Genomic DNA, 19,868 nt, shown 5'->3' on the forward strand with positions numbered 1-19,868 from the left:
TAGAGATTTCTGTCCGCGAATTCGAATTCTGAGCTCCATTCTGAGGCAAAGACAGTGCACAGAGTAAGTAATCTTAGATACTGTAGCAGTTTTAACTCGAACTTCGATTAAATAAGAGATTCAATAACTACGGTAGAAAGTTCGTCTACATTTCACTCTCTACAGTAATGGTGTTAATTCGTGGAGCCATCGGTATATAAGTATCGAATATTCTGTCCAACCATCCTTCTATTCTGAGACGTGGAAACAAACCTAATCTTATGTAAATTAGATAATGTTAATTTGCAAGAACTACCTGTAATAACTGTGTATCTTTTTTTTTTTGAAAAGGAGCGACTAGCGATGATGGCCTTCGGTCCTCGATACTATCCTATGCGAAACATAGCGGCACTAGGCCGCTACTTCACGCCGGTATTTTGCGCGAGTGTGGTAATTAACCCGGACGAGTCTGGCCCGATTGTGCTGCCGTATAAGACGGCAGCGTGACTCTCCCACTTCTAAAAAACCCTTAGTCGCCTCTTACGACACCCTTGGGCCTGGGTCTCCCCTATTCTTCTTACGCCCCGGGGAAGCTCAGGGCTATCTATTTGTCTGTAATCATATTAAGATTTTTATTATATATTACTTATTTTAATTTTGATATCTGTTTAAGGTACGTTATAAATCTATATAAAAGTAGGCTGTCTCTTTAAAAACTGTTATTTGTGTCTTCGTTTGTCTCAGTACAAAGCATTAGCAGCGAATGTGATCGGCGAGGCGACCACTGAAGCAGTGATCAGCTTGGCGCAGCTGCCGCCAGGGTTCGCGCACAAGCTGGACAGACAGAAGGAGGTGGACGAGGGAGAACCCCTCGAGCTGAAGGCCAAGTTGGATGGCAGCCCGATACCGACGGCACAATGGTAAGAATTATAAACATTCAAAATTCATCAAAAATTGTGATCAAAAAACAACAAGTTTGTCTTGAAATCTATTAAAATCAAAATTAATATATAAATAAAGTCTAAAGATCCAGTAAATATACAAGCTTATATTTATATTATAGAGCTAATTTGTTTCTGTAGTGCAAAATGGAATATACCAACTATATTGAAGTAAAATCAAAAATCAAAATCAAAATCAGTTTATTCAAGTAGGTCACGAAAATGACACTTATGAATGTCAAAAAAAAATATTTTTCTTATAGAATCTACCGCTACTTCGTAAAGGGTTGAGCTAATGAGAAGAAGTAGCAAGAAACTCATTGCCACTCTTTTATATCAAGATTTACAGATCATTTCAATTACAATATAATATGTGAAATGTAAAATGATGCAACAAACACACTCACATTCAGTATTCCTAATTTCCAAAATATCTGATGACGTCCGCGGAGCAAAAGTTAGGGCTACATCTGATACGGAAGGCGCCGGTTTGAACCAGCCACGTCTCAATGTGTTTAAAATTTTAAAATACGTATGTACATTTATTTCACTATTCTATGCTGAAGGAAAACATGGTGACGTTAATCAAAGATGCAAAATCAAATCAATAATTGTTGCAAAGTAGACCAGATATTGACTGAATCAAATATGAGTGTGATCTGAGTGAAATATACTATGTTCTCAGCGGGGATTGCACCCGCAAACCGTTGTTCGATGGACTCGTCAATAATTGTATATCTTACCAGTTCAGCTCACCATCGGCTCATTTGCACCGGATGCCGGCTAAATTATGGGTACCTCAACGGCACCTATTTCTACCGTGAACTAGTAATGTATATGCATTACTGTGTTTCGGTCTGAAGTGCGCCGTAGCTAGTGAAATTACTGGGCAAATGAGACGAGCGCAGTTGTAGTGCCGTTCAGAATTTTTGGGGTTTTGGGGGATGGGCGTATCAATTACCATCAGCTGATCGTCCTATGCGTCTCGTCCCTTAATTTCATAAAAAAAAGTTCAAAGGATTGTACGGCCACGGTATTCATCATTCATGAACATTCCAGGTACAAGGACGGTGTGAAGCTCCCGAGTGATGAGCACGTGCAGCAGAGGTCTCTGCCCGACGGCACCGTGCGGCTGCTCATAGAGCGCACGACCCCTGCTGACTGCGGCGCATACAAGCTGGTCATCTCCAACCCCAACGGAGAGCACTCCGCGCTCTGTGCCGTCGCTGTCAACCGTAAGCATATCAGCAGGCTTAGCCAAATTAACAATCTACAATCATTGATAGATACTACAAATATCCATATATTTGATATAGGAATTACGTCACAATAACGTTAAGTCACATGGTCAAAACAAACGAATAGAAAATTGGTAGCCAAGTTTACATCGTTCAGAATGATAGAATATAAAATGTAATCGTTTCTGCAATGTTGATTGCTACCACAGACTAAAATCGCTACATCGGTTTGATGATTGAAATAACGATCACCATAGTCTAAAATATAGATGTTTTCTAAAGATATTGGTGAACGAGCGATTGACTCAGTCGTGTCGACTTGGCTACCAAGTTAAGGTTTTCTACAATCGCTTACTCCGAATCGTTGACGATTGTTGAAAGACAATCGATAAAAAGCGTTTGTAACTTGGCTAGGCCTGTTGAGATTATCATGAGCGCATCCCGAGACTTGATCACTACCCTATCTCTGAAGCTGCGATCAGCTCGGCTAATGATAGACGCATCAACTATATGTGTCTTGCCAATATTTGTAGTCAACAATAATGACAGCTTTTATAACTCCTGCATATTTCTTTTATACCTTTTCACCACTTTTTTTTTTTTTATTAAATTCAACAGAATTTAACTGAATTCAGTTAAAACAATTTGGATTACAATAGATACTGCTACGAGTTTGTAAAAAATGCGATTACTTTTTATAATAATCTGTAATAGATCCCGGTCCGGTGCTCGAATAGATTTTGTGCGAAAATTTGTAAACAGAAAATAATTATTCCTGTATATTAAAAAACACAAGACACCAAGATGAATTAGACAGGAGAGGGTTAATTCTTGACGTGGATAAAAAACTTGAGCTACAAAAAATATTAAAATCAAAACTTTCAAATAAACTAAAGAAAACAGCAATGGATTTGAGTCTATTGCCTGGTTATCGTACGGTGCCCAAACCTGGATCTTTAACAAAAACACCATGTCAAAGATACGTACCTGCCGAAATATCCTTGGCATCAAGGCCATCAAAAAAGTCAATAGTAAAAAAATCAGACACAAAACCAAAGTGATAGACGTATTGCAAAAAGCAACAACGTTAGAAGTGGAAATGGGCAGGACACATCGACCGTTCTTCTGAAGAAAGAGAACAAAATGGGCAGGTCCGGAAGGCAAAAGACGAAGGGGTAGACCAAATGCTCGCTGGATAGACGATAAGCTTCAATAGTAGGAAGAGACTGGATGAAAACAGCTAACGACAGGAAAAAATGGAGGCAACTGGAGGAGACCTATACCCGAAAGGGGTCATGACATATATCGATCTGAAATACCTACTACCTAAACAAAGTTTTTATACATATATATTTAATGTCATGAAAAGTAAATAAAGGCTTATTATTATATTTCAGCCACACCTCGCAAGCCGTCGTTCAGTCAGGAACTGGAGGACGTGAAGGTTGTGGTGGGCCAGCCCATCAAGCTGGAAGCTAGGGTAATGGCCTTCCCCGCGCCAGAAGTCAAGTGGTTCAAGGATGGTAAGCTGTAGATTTATTATAAGATTAGCTAGAATCATCGGAAAAAAATCAGGACCAACATTATATGTAACCGACATAGAGAAAATTTCTGCGTAAATTCGTTGATTTCTGAGATCATTTATACTGTGGCAGCTGTGAAAACATCGGAAAAAAATAAGGTTGACAGTTATTTTGAGCAATGCACGCAAATTAATACAAATTGACAAACAAATCGCGAGTGTAAGACGTAGCTTCTCACGCACACTAAAGTAACAAACCTGCCGGCCTACCATGAACTCTTATTGCGATTCAATTGACAACCTAACATGAACTGCTTTGCTATTTCGTACCATGAAGTGATTAGAGCTATCTAATTTAGGTTGACGTCAAATCAACTGATAAAATCGCAATGATGTCAATTGAATGTCACAAATGGTATCACTTGAATCGCAAACTGATTTAGTTCGTTCACTCATTCGTATCATGAGGTGATATTTCAACCTAAACTGGATAGCTTATGTGTCAAAGTGAGCGATTCGAAAAAAGTTCCTACTTCCTTTGAGGAAAAAGAATCGTGTTGTTAATAACTTTTAAAAAATAGTGAAAACATACAGAAAAGGAACATTTTATTGATGAAAGATGAGATGAGAACACTTTATTGGACCTTTTTGTGAAACAAAATACTGAAAATAAATACGAAAAATTAAAATACTAAAGACGAGGCAGTATGGGCCCGGACTATAGCCTGTTCGCAAGAACGAATTAAAAATAATGTACTCTGTGGTCCTGTCAAATCAAACATCAATAGGGGTGCGTTCATAACTTGTTATTTTTACAAAACACCTAAGCAAACATTTAATTTGTAATTCTAAGAACTATATTTATTTATATTACTATTATTTAATAAGTACAAAAAAAGGGCTTAATGGTTTATAATTTGAAGATATAAAGCGCAATATTAAAATGTATTTTAAGTATTTTCTATGCAATAAACCGCTAAAATGATATCATTTTAGGTTTCGAAACGCAACGCATATGGTTCGTGTAAGAGAGACAAACTTATGCAACGACTGTAGAGCGTCACTCGAACGAACTCTTTCTCACACCGCAGACCACAGACAAATTTCTTTCGTTCATTCTTCATAAGCTATCCAAACGCCATTCAGTAAAATGCACTTCATGGTACGAATTTTAGTGATTCAGTTTAGACCTAAACTAAACTGCATCGGAATCGCATCGCTTATTGAAAGTTGATGGTAAGCCCTCTGGTCTGTTTTCATTGGTTGTCTAGCAGCAAGATGCTCTATCTAGATGTATAATTATCTAAGATTAACTTGTAATGAAGATTGCAAAGGAGATGTTAGTTTAACAATAACACAGTCGTTCTTCGTCCTTTATTTTTCAGTTCCTATTGTATCGAATTCAATAATCGCTTTAATTATTTATGACTATAAATTCTATTTTTAATATTTCTCATTAAAAAAAAAGTTTTTCCCTGAATAATTGAATTAACGCTATTTAATAAAGATATTTGAAACAGTGTTATAAATGTTGTTTTTATGGAAGTGGAAGACACACGAGCGTACGGGTCACCTGATGTCAAGTGATCACCGCCGCTCACATTCTCTTGCAACACCAGAAAAATCACAGGAGCGTTGCCGGCCCATGCAGGAGCGATACCCATGTCGTATCGTCGTGGAAACAACGCACAAGGAAGTTTATTCCACAGCTTTGTAGTACGAGGAAGAAAGCTCCTTGAAAACCGCAGGACCTGTGGAGGACCGCCACACATCTAGATATTGGGAATGGTATCATAATTTGTGGCGTATCATGCGATGCATGCGACACACAATGAAGCGACGTCTCTACGCAACGCCAATATTTTTTATGAAAATAAGGGACGAGACGAGCAGGACGTTCAGTTGATCGTAACTGATACGCCTTGCTCATTACAATGTAGTGCCACTCAGGATTCTTGAAAATCCCAAAAATTCTGAGTGACTACAAATGCGCTCGTCACCTTGAGACAAGATGTTAAGTCTCATTTGCCCAGTAATTTCACTACCTATATCGCCCTTCAGACGTAATGCAGTAATGTTAACACATTACTCTGGATTCCAAATTACAATGAGGCCCCCATATTGAAGGATTGGCGAACAGACTTAGTTCTGCAGCATACGCGGTTAAAAAGATTAGACAATTAACTGGCATAGATATGGCGCGACTTGTATACTTTAGTTACTTCCATAGTATGATGTCCTGTGGTATATTGCTGTGGGGCAGCGCTGCCGATATTAATACAATATTTGTGCTGCAGAAGAGGGCTGTTCGCGCTATTTATAACCTAGGCCCTAAGGAATCATTGATATCAATATTCAATGAAATTAACATCTTGACTGTTGCTTCTCACTATATTCTTGTATAATGCCTACTACTTGGCTAAGTCGAGTTAGCAAGTCTTTTGTGGGGCGATGTATATGATTTTACAACAGGATCCCAGAAAATGTTCGAAACAAAAGTATTGCGTTATTCAAAAGAATTGTTAAAAAACGTTTGTGTGGTAAAGGTTACTATAACATAAATGACTTTCTTAATGATACCTCAGATTGGGAATGGAGCGACCGCCCTCAGGCTATTAAATAATAAGTTTAATTGTACAATGTTACTCTGTTACTTTGTAAATGTTACTTTAATTGTAAAACATATTTTTGATGAAAAAAAAAGCCCGCTGAGTTTGTTGCGCCCATTCTTCTCAGGTATAGGAGGCATTCATTTTGGAATGGGTGGTAGTTTTTTGACTTTAAATAAGTGATGTCACTTCCTATTTTGAAAAAAATATTTTAATTTGAATTACTGCTTCACGGCAGAAAAAGGGGCCGTTGTGATACCCATAATTTAGCCGGCATCCTGTGCAAAGGAGCCTCCTCCATAAAAGATTAAAATAAATTGATGTTGTTTTCTAGGTCTGCCAGTGAGACCCAGCCAGGCGGTGAACTTCATAAACCAGCCGGGCGGCCTCATAGGACTCACCATCGACAGCTGCAGGCCCGAGGATGCCGGCCACTACTCTCTCACCCTCGCCAACAAACTGGGGGAGGCACAGTCCAAGGCACACGTGGAGGTAACTATTTTAATTTAAAACCATTTGTTATTTTCAAAGTCCTCACTTCTGGGATTACTTAAACAAATTAAATTTTGTAACCAAAATTTTTGAACAATGCCACAACCTGAGAGTTGAGCAAGACTATACCAAGATTTACGATCCACACGTCACTCGAACGGTTGGCTCAGTTGGTCAGAGCGCTCGGACGGAACGCGTGAGGTCGCTTGTTCAAGTCCCGCATCGTTCATAAATCTTGGTTACTTTAATTTGTGTAATTCAATTTACATCTCGTTACTCACTTTAAATCGTATTTTTCATTGAAACCAGTTGGATTTTATCGATAAAAATTTCACGTTCAAATATTATGTTATTACAATCACCTTAAATATTTAATGGCTAATAAAATTTCCGTTCGAACTGCAACATAAACAAATAAATCTCTTAAATAATTAAAATATTATACTTTCCACCTATTTGTAAACATACTAAATGATATCTATATCAATATAAAATATGTGTAATCGATTTTTAACTTCGCGTAGTTATACAAATTATGTTGTTATACGTGTGCTTCATAAAAATTCACTTTTATTTTTTCCCTAACGTCATATAAGTAGTGAAATAATAATATTGCTATGTGCAGGTGGGTCAAAAGGAACGCAAACCAGCGTTCTTGGCAGAACTGGTACCGGCTAAGGTTATCGAGGGCTTCCCGGTCAAACTGGAAGTTAAGGTGCTGGGTCACCCACCACCTACCATTCAATGGTGAGTCAATCATCAAATCATCATCATCAGCCGAAAGACGTCCACTATTGGACAAAAGCATCCCCCAAAAATCTCCACGACGATCGGTCCTGCGCTGCACTCATCCAACGTATTCCGGCGATCTTGACCAGATTTTCGGTCTAGATCTTGTAGGGGGAAACTGCGTCTTCCTGTACGCGGTCGCCATTCAAGGACTTTTCTGCCCTTGATCAAATAGGCGACGGATAATAAATCTAGTCTTTATAACCAGAGTTTCTAAGTCTTAATGGTTACATCCAGGACACACGATGGTAAGGAGGTGGTACCGGACGGTGAGCGCATCCGGATCGTGTCACAACCGGACGGTACCCACGCCCTGCTGCTGAGTGAGGCGAGTGTGGCCGACGCGGGAAAATACGACGTCGTGGCGAGCAATGAGCGGGGACAGACTACCAGCACCGCTGACCTTAATGTAGCCAGTACGTACATATTAGTCTTATTTGTTTTAAATTCAAATATTTTTATTCAAAATAGGATAATATCACTTTGTGAAAGTCAAAAACTACCACGCATTCGAAAATATATGCCTCATACCTGAGAAGAGCAGGCGCAAGAAACTCAGCGGTTTTTTTAATAAAAATATGGGTACAATGTAAAATCGTACATTAAAACCCATTATTTAACAGCCTGAAGGCGGTCGCTCCATTCCCAATCTGAAAATAATTGTTTACCACTTAGTCCAGTGACAGTTTCAGCGTAATTTTTTTATGTTGGCTATTTTTTGGAACAACTTGTTTGCTACTGCTAAGCAGTCTGATATTGAGGGAGTATATTTGCTAGATGATAGAAATATTATAACAATACATAAAAAAGTACAACAAAATATCTTATATATTTAAGTAGGTTAGTAAGTTGAGTAAACTGTTCGTTGGGTTTTTTTGCTTCAGTTTTATGTAAATCTGCCGAAATCTGTTCGAAATTTCTTGCCTCGCACAGCCACTTTGTGGAATCAACTACCGGCAGCGGTCTTCCCGAACAGATACAACTTAGGGACCTTCAAGAAAAAAGTATACTCCCACCGGCAACGCATTTCTTGACACACCTGTTGTTGCGGATGTCAATGGGTGGCTGCCTCACCTCTCCCCATCCCGTGAGCCTCTTGCCCATTTGCCCCCTCTCAAATAAAAAAAAATCTCCTCCTTGCTTGAGGTTAAAATATACCTGTTCCATGAATAATTACAATTAAGGTTGGGAGATATTTTTATGTCGTCAGTTTACTAGAACATGGTTTACTTATCGGGAACGGATCAGCTAGTAATTGTCGACATTCCCTTCAGGTCGTACAGATGACTCGAGTCCACAAGAGCGTCCTCAGTTCACGGGCACCCTGCGCGACACCACCGCGGAAGAAGGTCAACCCATCTCGATGGGGGTACCCTTCGTGGGTAACCCGGTGCCGCAGGTATCCTGGAGCAAGGATGGCAGGGAACTGAAGCCCAGCAACAGAGTGCTGGTCACTTGTGATGGAAAAAGGGTGAGGATTGGCAGCTTGTTTATCATTAAGAATATTTTTTGGAACCTGGTGTTTAACTTCAGGCTCATGCAACTAAAAGAAAAATTACCGCGGAATATCTTAGATCATTTATACGTCTTGATAGACTGTGACAGCTGTAAAAACGTCAAAAAATGATAAAAGTGATGTTGACAATTTACTTTTATTTTGAGCAATATAACATAACACGAAGTGACTGTAAGACGCAGCTTGTCACGCACACAAAACCTGGTCTTTTTTTCATCGGTTTTCTAGAAGCAAGAGGATGGAGGAGGATAGGTTAGACGTATAAGTTATCTATGTGTAAAGCGATTATAACAATAAGAATATACGCTTTCATCTCTTTTCCGCTGTCTTTCCTGGAATAAATAAGTTCAATTTGCCAATGTGCCAGGTGGGTCTGGAGATCAACCCGGCGCAGGTGAGTGACGCGGGCGTGTACTCCGTGCGGATCACGAACCCTCTGGGCGAGGACGGCACGGAGGGCAAACTGAATGTGAGGAAGATCTACCAGCCGCCTGTCTTCACGCAGAAATTCACAGACTTGCAGCAGGTACTGTTTCACGAAGGTGAACTTTTAAATCCTGAATAATATTATAATTTTCACGGCTCTATACACTCATTTGCAATTTTCAAATGATGCAAACACCTTGTCAGGGTTTTAAGAAAAATACATTTTTCACGTGATCAGGATCGTGATATCACTTGACGACCCATAAAACCGTTAGTGACCCTGCTCTCATAGCTAGAGGTCCCGGTTTCGAATCCCGGTAGGCGCAAACATTTATATGGTGAATAAATGAATTTATATGTATGTAGTATTAAATATTTCGCTGTCTTTTGAGCCCTTAGAACAAGCTATGCCTAGTTTGAGGCAAAATAATTTGTGCAATAGTGTGTCAATATTATTAAAAAAAACAACGCCGGCTAACGGTCACTGGAAGGAGATAATCTTCTTTAAAACTCCAGCTTAGAATAAAAGTAGGAGAACTAAAGTTGGAGGCTACTGCACCTTCGCACGACACGCTACAAGTTAGGATATCATCCTCACCAGCTTAATGTGTGGCGGTCCTTCACAGTGCGGTTTTCATGGAGCTTTCTTCCACGTACTACAAAGCTGTGGAATGAGCTTCCTTGTGAGGTGTTTCCGCGACGATACGACATAGGTACCTTCAAAAAAAGCGCATACCCCTTCCTTAAAGGCCGGCAACGCTCCTGTGATTCCTCTGGTGTTGCAATAGAATGTGGGCGGCGGTGATCACTTAACACCAGGTGACCCGTACGCTCGTGTGTCCTCCTATTCCATAAAAAAAAGGCTTGTTAGCCAACTTAGAATTCTTAATAATAATCCCACAACCGTTATATTGTATTTAAACTCTTGTTCATATAATTTTGTTATACATCTATGTATTTCAGTGGAAAGTAATATTTTATTTTTTCTGCGTTTTCTATTAGATTCGTCTATTTAACAAGTTTTGCATTTTCAATAAACGAATTTCATTCCTGTCTGTTTGTTTTTAGAATTAAGTAGTATACAATAATATATTAAAATAACTGGGTGTTGCGTTTAGCACTAAGGCCATTAAAAAGTTACGCTAGTAAGAACAAAATATAATATTGCAATAGTGTTAGTGTTATAAATAAATAAAAATACTTGATCGGCTCCAGATGCTAAAACTTTTTTGTAGATAGGTACTTTATTGATTACATCTATTTGTTTTTAATTAGAATAAGTACTTTTTGTGAAACAATCTATATATATAAAAATGAATTGCTTTTCGTTAGTCTCGCTAAAGTTCGAGAACGGCTGGACCGATTTGGCTAATTTTGGTCTTGAATTATTTGTGGAAGTCCAGAGAAGGTTAAAAAGGTGAATAAATATTAAAATGCTCGGAATTAAATAAAAACAAATATTTTGTTTTTCCTTTAATGTGTCCTCTGTCGCGCGTCGTTTAGAAATCATATTGAAATAATAGTTTAAAATGAATAACTAATTAGAATTTATATATTTCTAACATTCTCATGAGGTAAAAAATAAAGTTAATTTTGTGAACAGAACAACGTCTGTCGGGTCAGCTAGTAAATAAATAAATATGTGTACCTACATTGTAATTAATGTTTCAGTTGCCAACATTTGACGCTAAGTTCCCCGCCCGTGTTAGTGGCATCCCCGCACCAGATATCACGTGGTACAAGAACGGAGCACAACTGTCCCCCTCTAACAAGTACACGCTGAAACGAGACGGCGATACATGCTGCCTGTACGTCCGGGACATTGGCGTAGAGGATGCGGGCCAGTACAAATGTGTGGCCACTAACAAGGAGGGCTCGGCCGAGTGTGAAGCCGCCCTAGAAGTTGTTGATAAGATGTAAGTGTCACATGCTTGGAATGAAAAAAAATAGGTGGCACTCACTGTGTACGTTAAATAATTAATAAGTTATAAAAAAAAGTTATATAAGTGGAAACTATCAATTTTATGCTTTTTTGGAAAAGTTTAGCTATATGAGAAGTGACAAGAAGCTGTAAATAAATCAAAATAATATATAGAACGATTATCGATAGAAGCATTTATCACGGGGAGTGTTCCGAAGAGCTATTTCACCTGATTCCTGCCGCCGAATTCCACCTTCGCACGACACGCCACAAGTTAGGATATCATCCCCACCATCTGGATGTGTGGCGGTCCTCCACAGTGCGGTTTTCAAGGAGCTTTCTCCCTCGTACTACAAAGCTGTGGAATGAGCTTCCTTGTGCGGTGTTTCCGGGACGATACGACATGGGTATCTTCAAAAAAAAAGCGCGTACTTTATATATTTCTAACATTCTCAGGAGGTAAAAAATAAATTTTCATTAAACATTTCTACCTTAAAGGCCGGCAACGCTCTTGTGATTCCTCTGGTGTTGCAAGAGAATGTGGGCGACGGTGATCACTTAACACCAGGTGACCCGTACGCTCGTTTGACCTACTATTCCATAAAAAGAAATAGAATTGTTATAAATCACCAAATATATACAACTTTAGTATATTATAATATGAAAATTACACATAAATTATAAAAAAAAACTCAAATCACGTAGGCATATTCTCTGTGAATATGATAAAGTAAATAGTTTTAAGAAATAATTAAAAACTTAATGAACAATGCGAAGGAATTCGCGATTAAACTATCTACCAGCCACCCCAAGCAGCGCTCTTTCATGTGTAGGTATGCCACATGGACCAGCCATCACTTTGCGACGAAATACATAAATACAGCCATTGGACTACTAAAACAAGAATATTGCGGTCATAAAGTACCACAAATAGTATAAAGTTAGAAATTTTACAAGATCACTTTTGTCGTTTTAATAGATAATTTTATAGGCAGAAAACAGTAAATTTAACCATCAGTATAAAGAAATCATAGAAGTAAAATTTTGTAATATCTTAATACTTACGTTCTGATTGGTCTGAATAGCTGTATCAGCTTATATTGAGTCGTTACAAAACAAATAAATAAGCTATCTACAAAAGTATGTGCTGTGTTTGCAGCGGGCGCCGGGAGAAAGCAGAACCGCCGTCATTCTTGAAGAAAATAGGTGACGTGGAAGTGTTCCGTGGTCTGAGCGCCAAGTTTACGGCCTGTGTCACCGGAGCGCCGCAACCTAGCGTGCAATGGTGAGCTATGAACTAGATGATCACTTGTGTGAACCCCGCGCGTTCGAATATAGATGGAAACTTGGTAAATTAACTTGGTAATTGACGTGACCACGCTGCTGTCATTTAACAAAATGTATTTAGTTATTTTCTTTGATTTACGCGAGTGTTACACATTTAGATTAAACACTTTTTAAAGAAGAAAAACGTGTATAATACTAACATTGTTTTTCATTAGATTTGGAGTAAAAGTTACATTTTTATTATTATTTTAACTAAGCCGACGTTTCGAGACCTTTCCAGATCACGTGATCACATCATGATCACGCAGTCCCCCTGAAAACGGGTATTAAACAAAATTAAAAATGTATTTACTTAGTATTGATTGTAAGTTTCTGTCCGGCTGTCTGAAGATGGCGGTCTGTCCTTTCCTTAACTTGCGGGGATTATAACTTGATGATTTTTTTTTTATGACAATAAGGAACGAGACGAACAGGATGTTCAGCTGATGGTAATTGATACGCCCTGCCCATTACAATGCAGTGCCGCTCAGGATTCTTGAAAAACCCCAAAAATTCTGAGCGACACTACAACTGTGCTCGTCTCCTTGAGACATGTGAAATCTCATTTGCCCAGTAACTTCACTAGCTACGGCAACCTTCAGACCGAAATACAGTAATGTTTACACATTACTGCTTTACGGCAGCAATAGGCGCCGTTGCAGTACCCATAATCTAGCCGGCATCCTGTATAGGAGCCTCCCACTCGTATACACACTCAGAGCGGTAATCAGTCACTGTTAATAAGATGCCTCGCAGCATCAGTCAACAATAACATGAATATCAGCAATCACTATCAGTTTTCTAATATTAGTATAACATAATATTTTAATTTTATTTCTAGCTATTATGTATTTGATATCACAAAAAAGATTATTATCTGCCATGGTTTTGGAACGTTTGTACGATGGATCTCCTATATCAGGCCCTTATTATGACCCTATACGTGTGTATATATAGATAATATAAGTTGTAATTTTATTGGTCCTTCGAGTCGTAAAATATATATTATCTTATTTTCAGGTACCGTAACGACGAGAAGCTCTTCCCTTGTGATCGCATCCGCATGGATGAGGAGAGCACTGGACTACTGCGGCTGACTATCTCCCAGGTGGACCCCACAGACGTGGGTACTTACACCTGTCGGATATCGAACCCGCACGGAGAGGACGCATGCAGTGCATCGCTTACTTATGATAGTATGAACATATTTTGTATTACTTATTTCGCATGCATTATATTATCTATATTTGAACATTGAGCTCCACTCTAAATAAATAAATAATTCACTATCTAGGAGGATTTGAAATCCCACAGAAATCCACTAATCCTCTCTTTAGAGTTAGCCTTTGATTAGGATCACTTGATCTGGGGAAGAATTCTCAGCCTCCGAGTCCTAAAAAGGGAAAGGTAAAAATCTCTATCTAACAATTCTTTTTTATGTGTTATCAAATATATGATTAATATATATATTATGTTTTCAGAAAGCTTATTATAAAATCTAACGCAATTGCTGATAAATAATAATGACATTATTATGAATAAAATATCCTAAATTTTCCATATAATAAAAGGTTGAAAACTTAAGTCATAATATTAAAATCCTTAAATTTAGATCTAAGCTACTCTCTTGGTCACATAACATTAATTGCCCTAACAGCTATTTTATCTAGTAAAAAAACAAAATCAATATCAGTAGTATTTATTACTTACCATCATAATAATATACCATATGACATAATGCAGCGAAGTAACTATGGGTAATAGACCAATCTTGCAGTTTTAATGTCTGTTAGGGTAACTTTTTTTACTGCGTATGTAGCACACATTAGTCTGAGGGCCCCATAATAAGTTTGGTGTCAAATAAAAACATCATAATGAGATTTTAAATAATTTCAGCCTTAGAGCCACAGACGGGCAAGAAGCCACTTTCGGAGCAGTACTCGGACTTTGACAAGATGAAAGCGACTGGCATACCCATGCCGCTGGCTGACAAGCCCATCATATCGCGCATGGCAGACCGACACCTCACCCTGTCATGGAAACCATCGATTCCGCATCGGGCACGCTTCCCGGTCACCTACCAGGTGAGATTACAACGAATTTCAACGACCACCTCATTCATTTTTCGTATTGTACTAAGCATACTTAAGTCGAACTTCAAATTACCATATTTACCCGACTTCATGCGCGAGATATAAGTTTATCTGTTGTGCTAATAACTTCTAGTTATTTATTTAATTAGGAGTTATAGGACATAAATAAATTGATTTTGAAATTTACTAGAACTACTACTACTTTAGAAGCAAAAATAACGCGGGCTGCCAAAAACAATAAGAACGTTATACGGTATCCCAAAGAGTATAATAATATATAGGGAACGGTATAGGGATACCGTTCCCTATATATTACGGTATGAAAGGGTCAAATAAACGGTATGGAAGGGTCCATACCGTTTATTTGACTGCCAATTTGGACAATATAACGTTACTGCGCAGGTTGATTGCCAGTGCCAAAGAGGATGTAAATAATCGTAAAAAGAGGCCGGACTTCCTGAGTAAAAATTGAAATTTAGTTTAGTATGAAACGTGCAGTGAGATTTGATATAAGTTTGAAATATTAATTACAATATGGCGACAAAGTATAATCCGGCTAAGTTTAAAAGCAAACAGTTAAAACGTAGTAGATTTCAGCTATCTCTGTTTTTTTTATAAGATTATAGCTTTTTATCTGTCAATTTATCAAAACATCACATACTTTTTTTATGAAAATAAAGGACGAGACGAGCACGACGTTCAACTGATGGTAATTGATACGCCCTGCTCATTACAATTTAGTGTCGTTCAAGATTATTGAAAATCCCGAAAATTCTGAGCGGCACTACAACTGCGCACGTAACCTTGAGACATAAGATGTCAAGCCTCATTTCCCAGTAATTTCACTAGCTACGGCGCCCTTCAGACCGATACACAGTAATGTTTACACATGACTGCTTCACGGCAGAAATAGGCGCCGTTGTGGTACCCATAATCTAGCCGGCATCCGGCTAAGTAGACTAGTGTTCTTTTTACGTTTACGATCCGTAAGTTTGAAGTGAATGATGCGACGTGTGGTTCAGGTGGAGATGTGTGAGGTGCCGGACGGTGACTGGTTCACAGCCCGCGCGGGGCTTCGCTCGTGTGTGTGCGACATCCGCAACCTGGAGCCGTTCCGCGACTACAAGTTCCGCGTGCGCGTCGAGAACAAGTTGGGCGTGAGCGATCCCTCGCCGTACGCTGTCACGCACCGCGCCAAACTGGAGCCTGACCCGCCCAAGTTCATACCCTACCTATCACCCGGCATAGGCACGTATATAAGTCTTCTATATTATTTTCTAAGATCATTTATACGTCTAGAAACACTATGACAGCTGTGAAAATTTTGAAAAAAATCGACCTATTGTTATTTTTTTACTCTTTTAATGGAAAAGGAGGACAAAGGAGCGTACGGGTCACCTTGTCTTAAATGATCACGGCCGCCCACATTTTCTTGCAACACGAGAGGAATTACAGGAGCGTTGCCGGCCTTTAAATGTACGCGCTTTTTTTGAAGGTACCCATTTCGTATCGTACCGGAAACACCGCACAAGGAAGTTCATTACACAGCTAAACCTCTATTTTGAGCAATGTTGCATATAACACATAAAAAATCAAAATAAAATTCTGACATAAGTAGGTATCTCTCATAAAAAAAATTCCAAAGGAATCAATTTGGTAAGAAACATTTTTGAGACAACATTTTTTTGATTTGTGATATAAGTAACTGAAAAATAAGATCATTTAGCGTCTAGATAGACTATAAAAGCTGTGAAAAAATCGACCAAAAATTGAGTTTAGAACTAACCTCTATTTTGAGCAATGCACTAACACAAAGTGTCACACAAATCGCGAGTGTAAAACGAAGCTACGTTTTACACTCGCGATTTGCCACGCACACTAAAGTATTATACCAGGCTAGTTGTTAGCGGTTGTCTAACAGCGAGAGACTCTATCTAGACGTATAAATTATCTAAAACTAACTGACCCGGCAAACGTTGTTTTGCCATATAAATTGTATTGATCTTTTGCTTGCTAGTTGATAAGAGATGGCGCTAGTTGTATTCATTAGTAACAATCACACTTCTTTTATATTTTGTATAATTCACACTAAAGTTTTATAAATTATAGCCGATTTGTTATTCTGGTGTGTAAGCTATATTATTGTAAAGTTTCATCAAAATCTATTCAGTAGTTTTTGCGTTAAAGAAGTTCAAACATACATCCAGACATACAAACTTTCACATTTATAATATTAGTAGGATTATTATAAACATAGGTCACCAGGATTCGGTCATCTTGAGCTTTTGTGTATAGTTTACTTCCAGACCCAGGACCTTTGCTAACGGAATCAGTCTCTTTATATCTTTGCCTCGGCAAGATCTGGACAGTCGAACTACTTACATTAATTAGCCTCTGGGACATATAACATTGACTACACCCTTCCTCAAGTAGCGCTAAATTTGTGCTCGCAGTTATATCAACCATTTTAGAGATATCGCTAAATAAATTATTAATATAAATTATCTAAAAATGACTTAGAGTTACGAACGATTTACGATACGAACTATCAAAGATTCCCGCCACGATAAGCAATTAACTGCAATTTTTGTTAAATTCTGACTATGTCATAAATTTGAAATTGGAAAAACTTTTTTATGCAAAACAACACTTAAAACAACAACACGACGGAGAAAATTAAAATCTTTGCAAATGAGTTTATTTGACGCCTATAGTTAGGTAATTAACATTAAAACACTCATGTTTATGAATCTTTTCCAATTGAGTTCTGAGGAACAACCTCAGCATTTTTTTAAATATTTGTTATTGTTTTCACTGTGTAGTTAATTACAATTTGTTTTTCTTACAAGTCTATTGAAAAATCTGATATGGTGCGCTTGTGTCTTGATCATTACACTCTCGGCTCTAAAATAAGCCTCACGCAAATAGTAGCGCCTCAAATATACTTAACATAGCGCACAGCCCGAACAATGATGGAAGTTAGTTACCTAGTTAATAATAGTAGTAGACGTTTAGTAGCAATGCATACTTAAGTATTATCTTAGTAGTGTGGACTTTTCAGTAGTCTTGGGCAAAATTAGTACCTATTTAAAACATCAATTCGAAAACATGCTTCATTGACCAAGAAAACTGTCAAATACTTCGAGCACGTTATTAATCACCACTTACACTACATTCGTTTTAGAGTGTCGTTAAATGTTCTTCAAAAAAGTTGTAGTTATCAATTTTGGATACAATATATCGCGTTCATTAAATAGAATAATTAAGTTAACTTTCTGGTAGATTTCCGCCCGGAGAGCTCGCCGTACTTCCCGAAAGACTTCGACATAGAGCGTCCGCCTCACGACGGCTACGCGCAGGCTCCCAAGTTCCTGCGCCAGGAGTACGACAGCCAGTACGGCGTGAAGGGCCACAACGTGAACCTATTCTGGTTCGTGTACGGGTACCCCAAGCCCACGATGACGTACTATTTTAACGACAAGCTGATCGAGGGTGGGGGCAGGTACGACTTCAGCTACACCAGGAATGGACAGGCGACGCTGTTCATTAACAAGTAAGTATTAACTGTTCACTCTTTTTTTCAACTATCACAAATTCTGTTTACACATCCATCTAAACACTGCCTGAAGATTCCTACTATTTATTCTATGCTTGAAAAATCTACTCCTCTTTGCCGCCGCCCTTTTCAACTCTAATGACGTCAAGCAATCCATTTGCTTCGTGAATAGTTGCATCCTTTAGCTTCTACCGCATCAAATACTGGGAGTGCCGCTGACAGTCATCATCGCAAACTCCTGAAAATCTTCACCATCTAAATGTTAGAGTTCGATGAAAGTCCTGGCGCGTTGTTTCCAATTCGATATATCATGGGCTCACCTGATCCAACTGGTGTTGGGTGAGAGCACGAACAGTGGTGAAAATATACCGTCAGATAGCTACTGAGCTCATTTGTCACCTTATTCTTGTTTCTCACCCGATCTCTAAACTCAGTCCTATAGGGCTTAAGTAGAGAATTCAACTTCAACATTTCGGAATTCCACTGTTGTTTAAATATATCCACGATCTAGATTAACCACTTACTATAATTGTGTTCTAGAATGCTAGAACGAGATGAAGGCTGGTACGAAGCAGTGGCTAGCAACGAGCATGGAGAAGCTAGACAGCGAGTCCGCCTCCAACTGGCCGAGTACCCAACCTTCATCAGAAGACCGGAGGAGTCCGTGGTTCTGATGCGGAAGACTGCCAGGATCGAGGCCCGAGTTACTGGGAGACCTTACCCCGAGATTAAGTGGTACAAAGACTGGCAGCCGCTGGCAGAGTCATCACGCATAAAGGTACCCGTTGATACACGAGAATCAATGTAACAGTAGATTAATAGAGCTCACAATATATATAATAATAATGAAAAATATGAAAATGATCATTGTTTAGGATCTTTCACGCCTAAACCACTGATCGTATCGACATGAAACTCGACCATTCGATGCGAAATTTATCCTAGATGGTTTATGGCTACTTATTTTTCGAATTCCAACGTTCCTTCCATTTAAAATTCGCTCAGCGAAGCGGGGGGGAACGGCTAGATAATTGAATATCTGTAGGAAACGTATAATAGCCGTAAATATTTATAAAATCACCTTTAAACTAAATGTTAATATTAAAAAGATTGCAGTTTACTTTTAAGTGAAACCCTGAAGCCAGGTTGAAATGTGAGCTCATGTTGCAGATGCACTTCATCGAGCCGGACACCGTGGTGCTGGTGGTGAAGGACGCCATCTTGAAGGACGAGGGGCTGTACTCAGTGTCCGCGCGGAACGTGGCTGGCTCAGTCAGTTCCTCCGCCATGCTGCACGTCGAGGAGTGCCAGCAGGAGTACTCGCATAGGTAACAATCAATTCAATCAACTTATTTATTAAAATTTTTGATTTGAATCCGGTGACCCAGCCACTATGTTAAGTTGGTTCGATCAGGTCCAATCTTCATTTAATTGTCATTGTAACCTATTATAGTCACTAC

The 19,868-nt window shown here is 38.8% G+C and overlaps 1 protein-coding gene across 11 annotated transcripts in view; it reads left to right on the plus strand.

Moving 5' to 3' along the window:
* The window catches only part of LOC126976252 (obscurin), a 195,640-nt gene that overhangs the window by 158,651 nt on the left and 17,121 nt on the right, over positions 1 to 19,868 (plus strand). For all 11 annotated transcript variants that reach the window (XR_007731873.1, XM_050824484.1, XM_050824486.1 and 8 more), the window contains 16 exons: positions 724 to 899; positions 1,980 to 2,155; positions 3,556 to 3,681; positions 6,624 to 6,781; positions 7,407 to 7,528; positions 7,808 to 7,986; positions 8,845 to 9,041; positions 9,454 to 9,612; positions 11,184 to 11,428; positions 12,593 to 12,718; positions 13,780 to 13,955; positions 14,656 to 14,843; positions 15,875 to 16,100; positions 18,135 to 18,405; positions 18,949 to 19,186; positions 19,579 to 19,736. Coding sequence is in view for 10 of the 11 variants with exons in the window: in XM_050824484.1 (XP_050680441.1) it covers positions 724 to 899; positions 1,980 to 2,155; positions 3,556 to 3,681; positions 6,624 to 6,781; positions 7,407 to 7,528; positions 7,808 to 7,986; positions 8,845 to 9,041; positions 9,454 to 9,612; positions 11,184 to 11,428; positions 12,593 to 12,718; positions 13,780 to 13,955; positions 14,656 to 14,843; positions 15,875 to 16,100; positions 18,135 to 18,405; positions 18,949 to 19,186; positions 19,579 to 19,736 (2,921 nt within the window). In the remaining variant the exon portion in view is untranslated. The remainder of the gene's footprint in view (positions 1 to 723; positions 900 to 1,979; positions 2,156 to 3,555; positions 3,682 to 6,623; positions 6,782 to 7,406; positions 7,529 to 7,807; positions 7,987 to 8,844; positions 9,042 to 9,453; positions 9,613 to 11,183; positions 11,429 to 12,592; positions 12,719 to 13,779; positions 13,956 to 14,655; positions 14,844 to 15,874; positions 16,101 to 18,134; positions 18,406 to 18,948; positions 19,187 to 19,578; positions 19,737 to 19,868) is intronic.

Source organism: Leptidea sinapis, chromosome 40, assembly GCF_905404315.1.
Source record: "Leptidea sinapis chromosome 40, ilLepSina1.1, whole genome shotgun sequence".
Lineage (NCBI taxonomy): Eukaryota > Metazoa > Arthropoda > Insecta > Lepidoptera > Pieridae > Leptidea > Leptidea sinapis.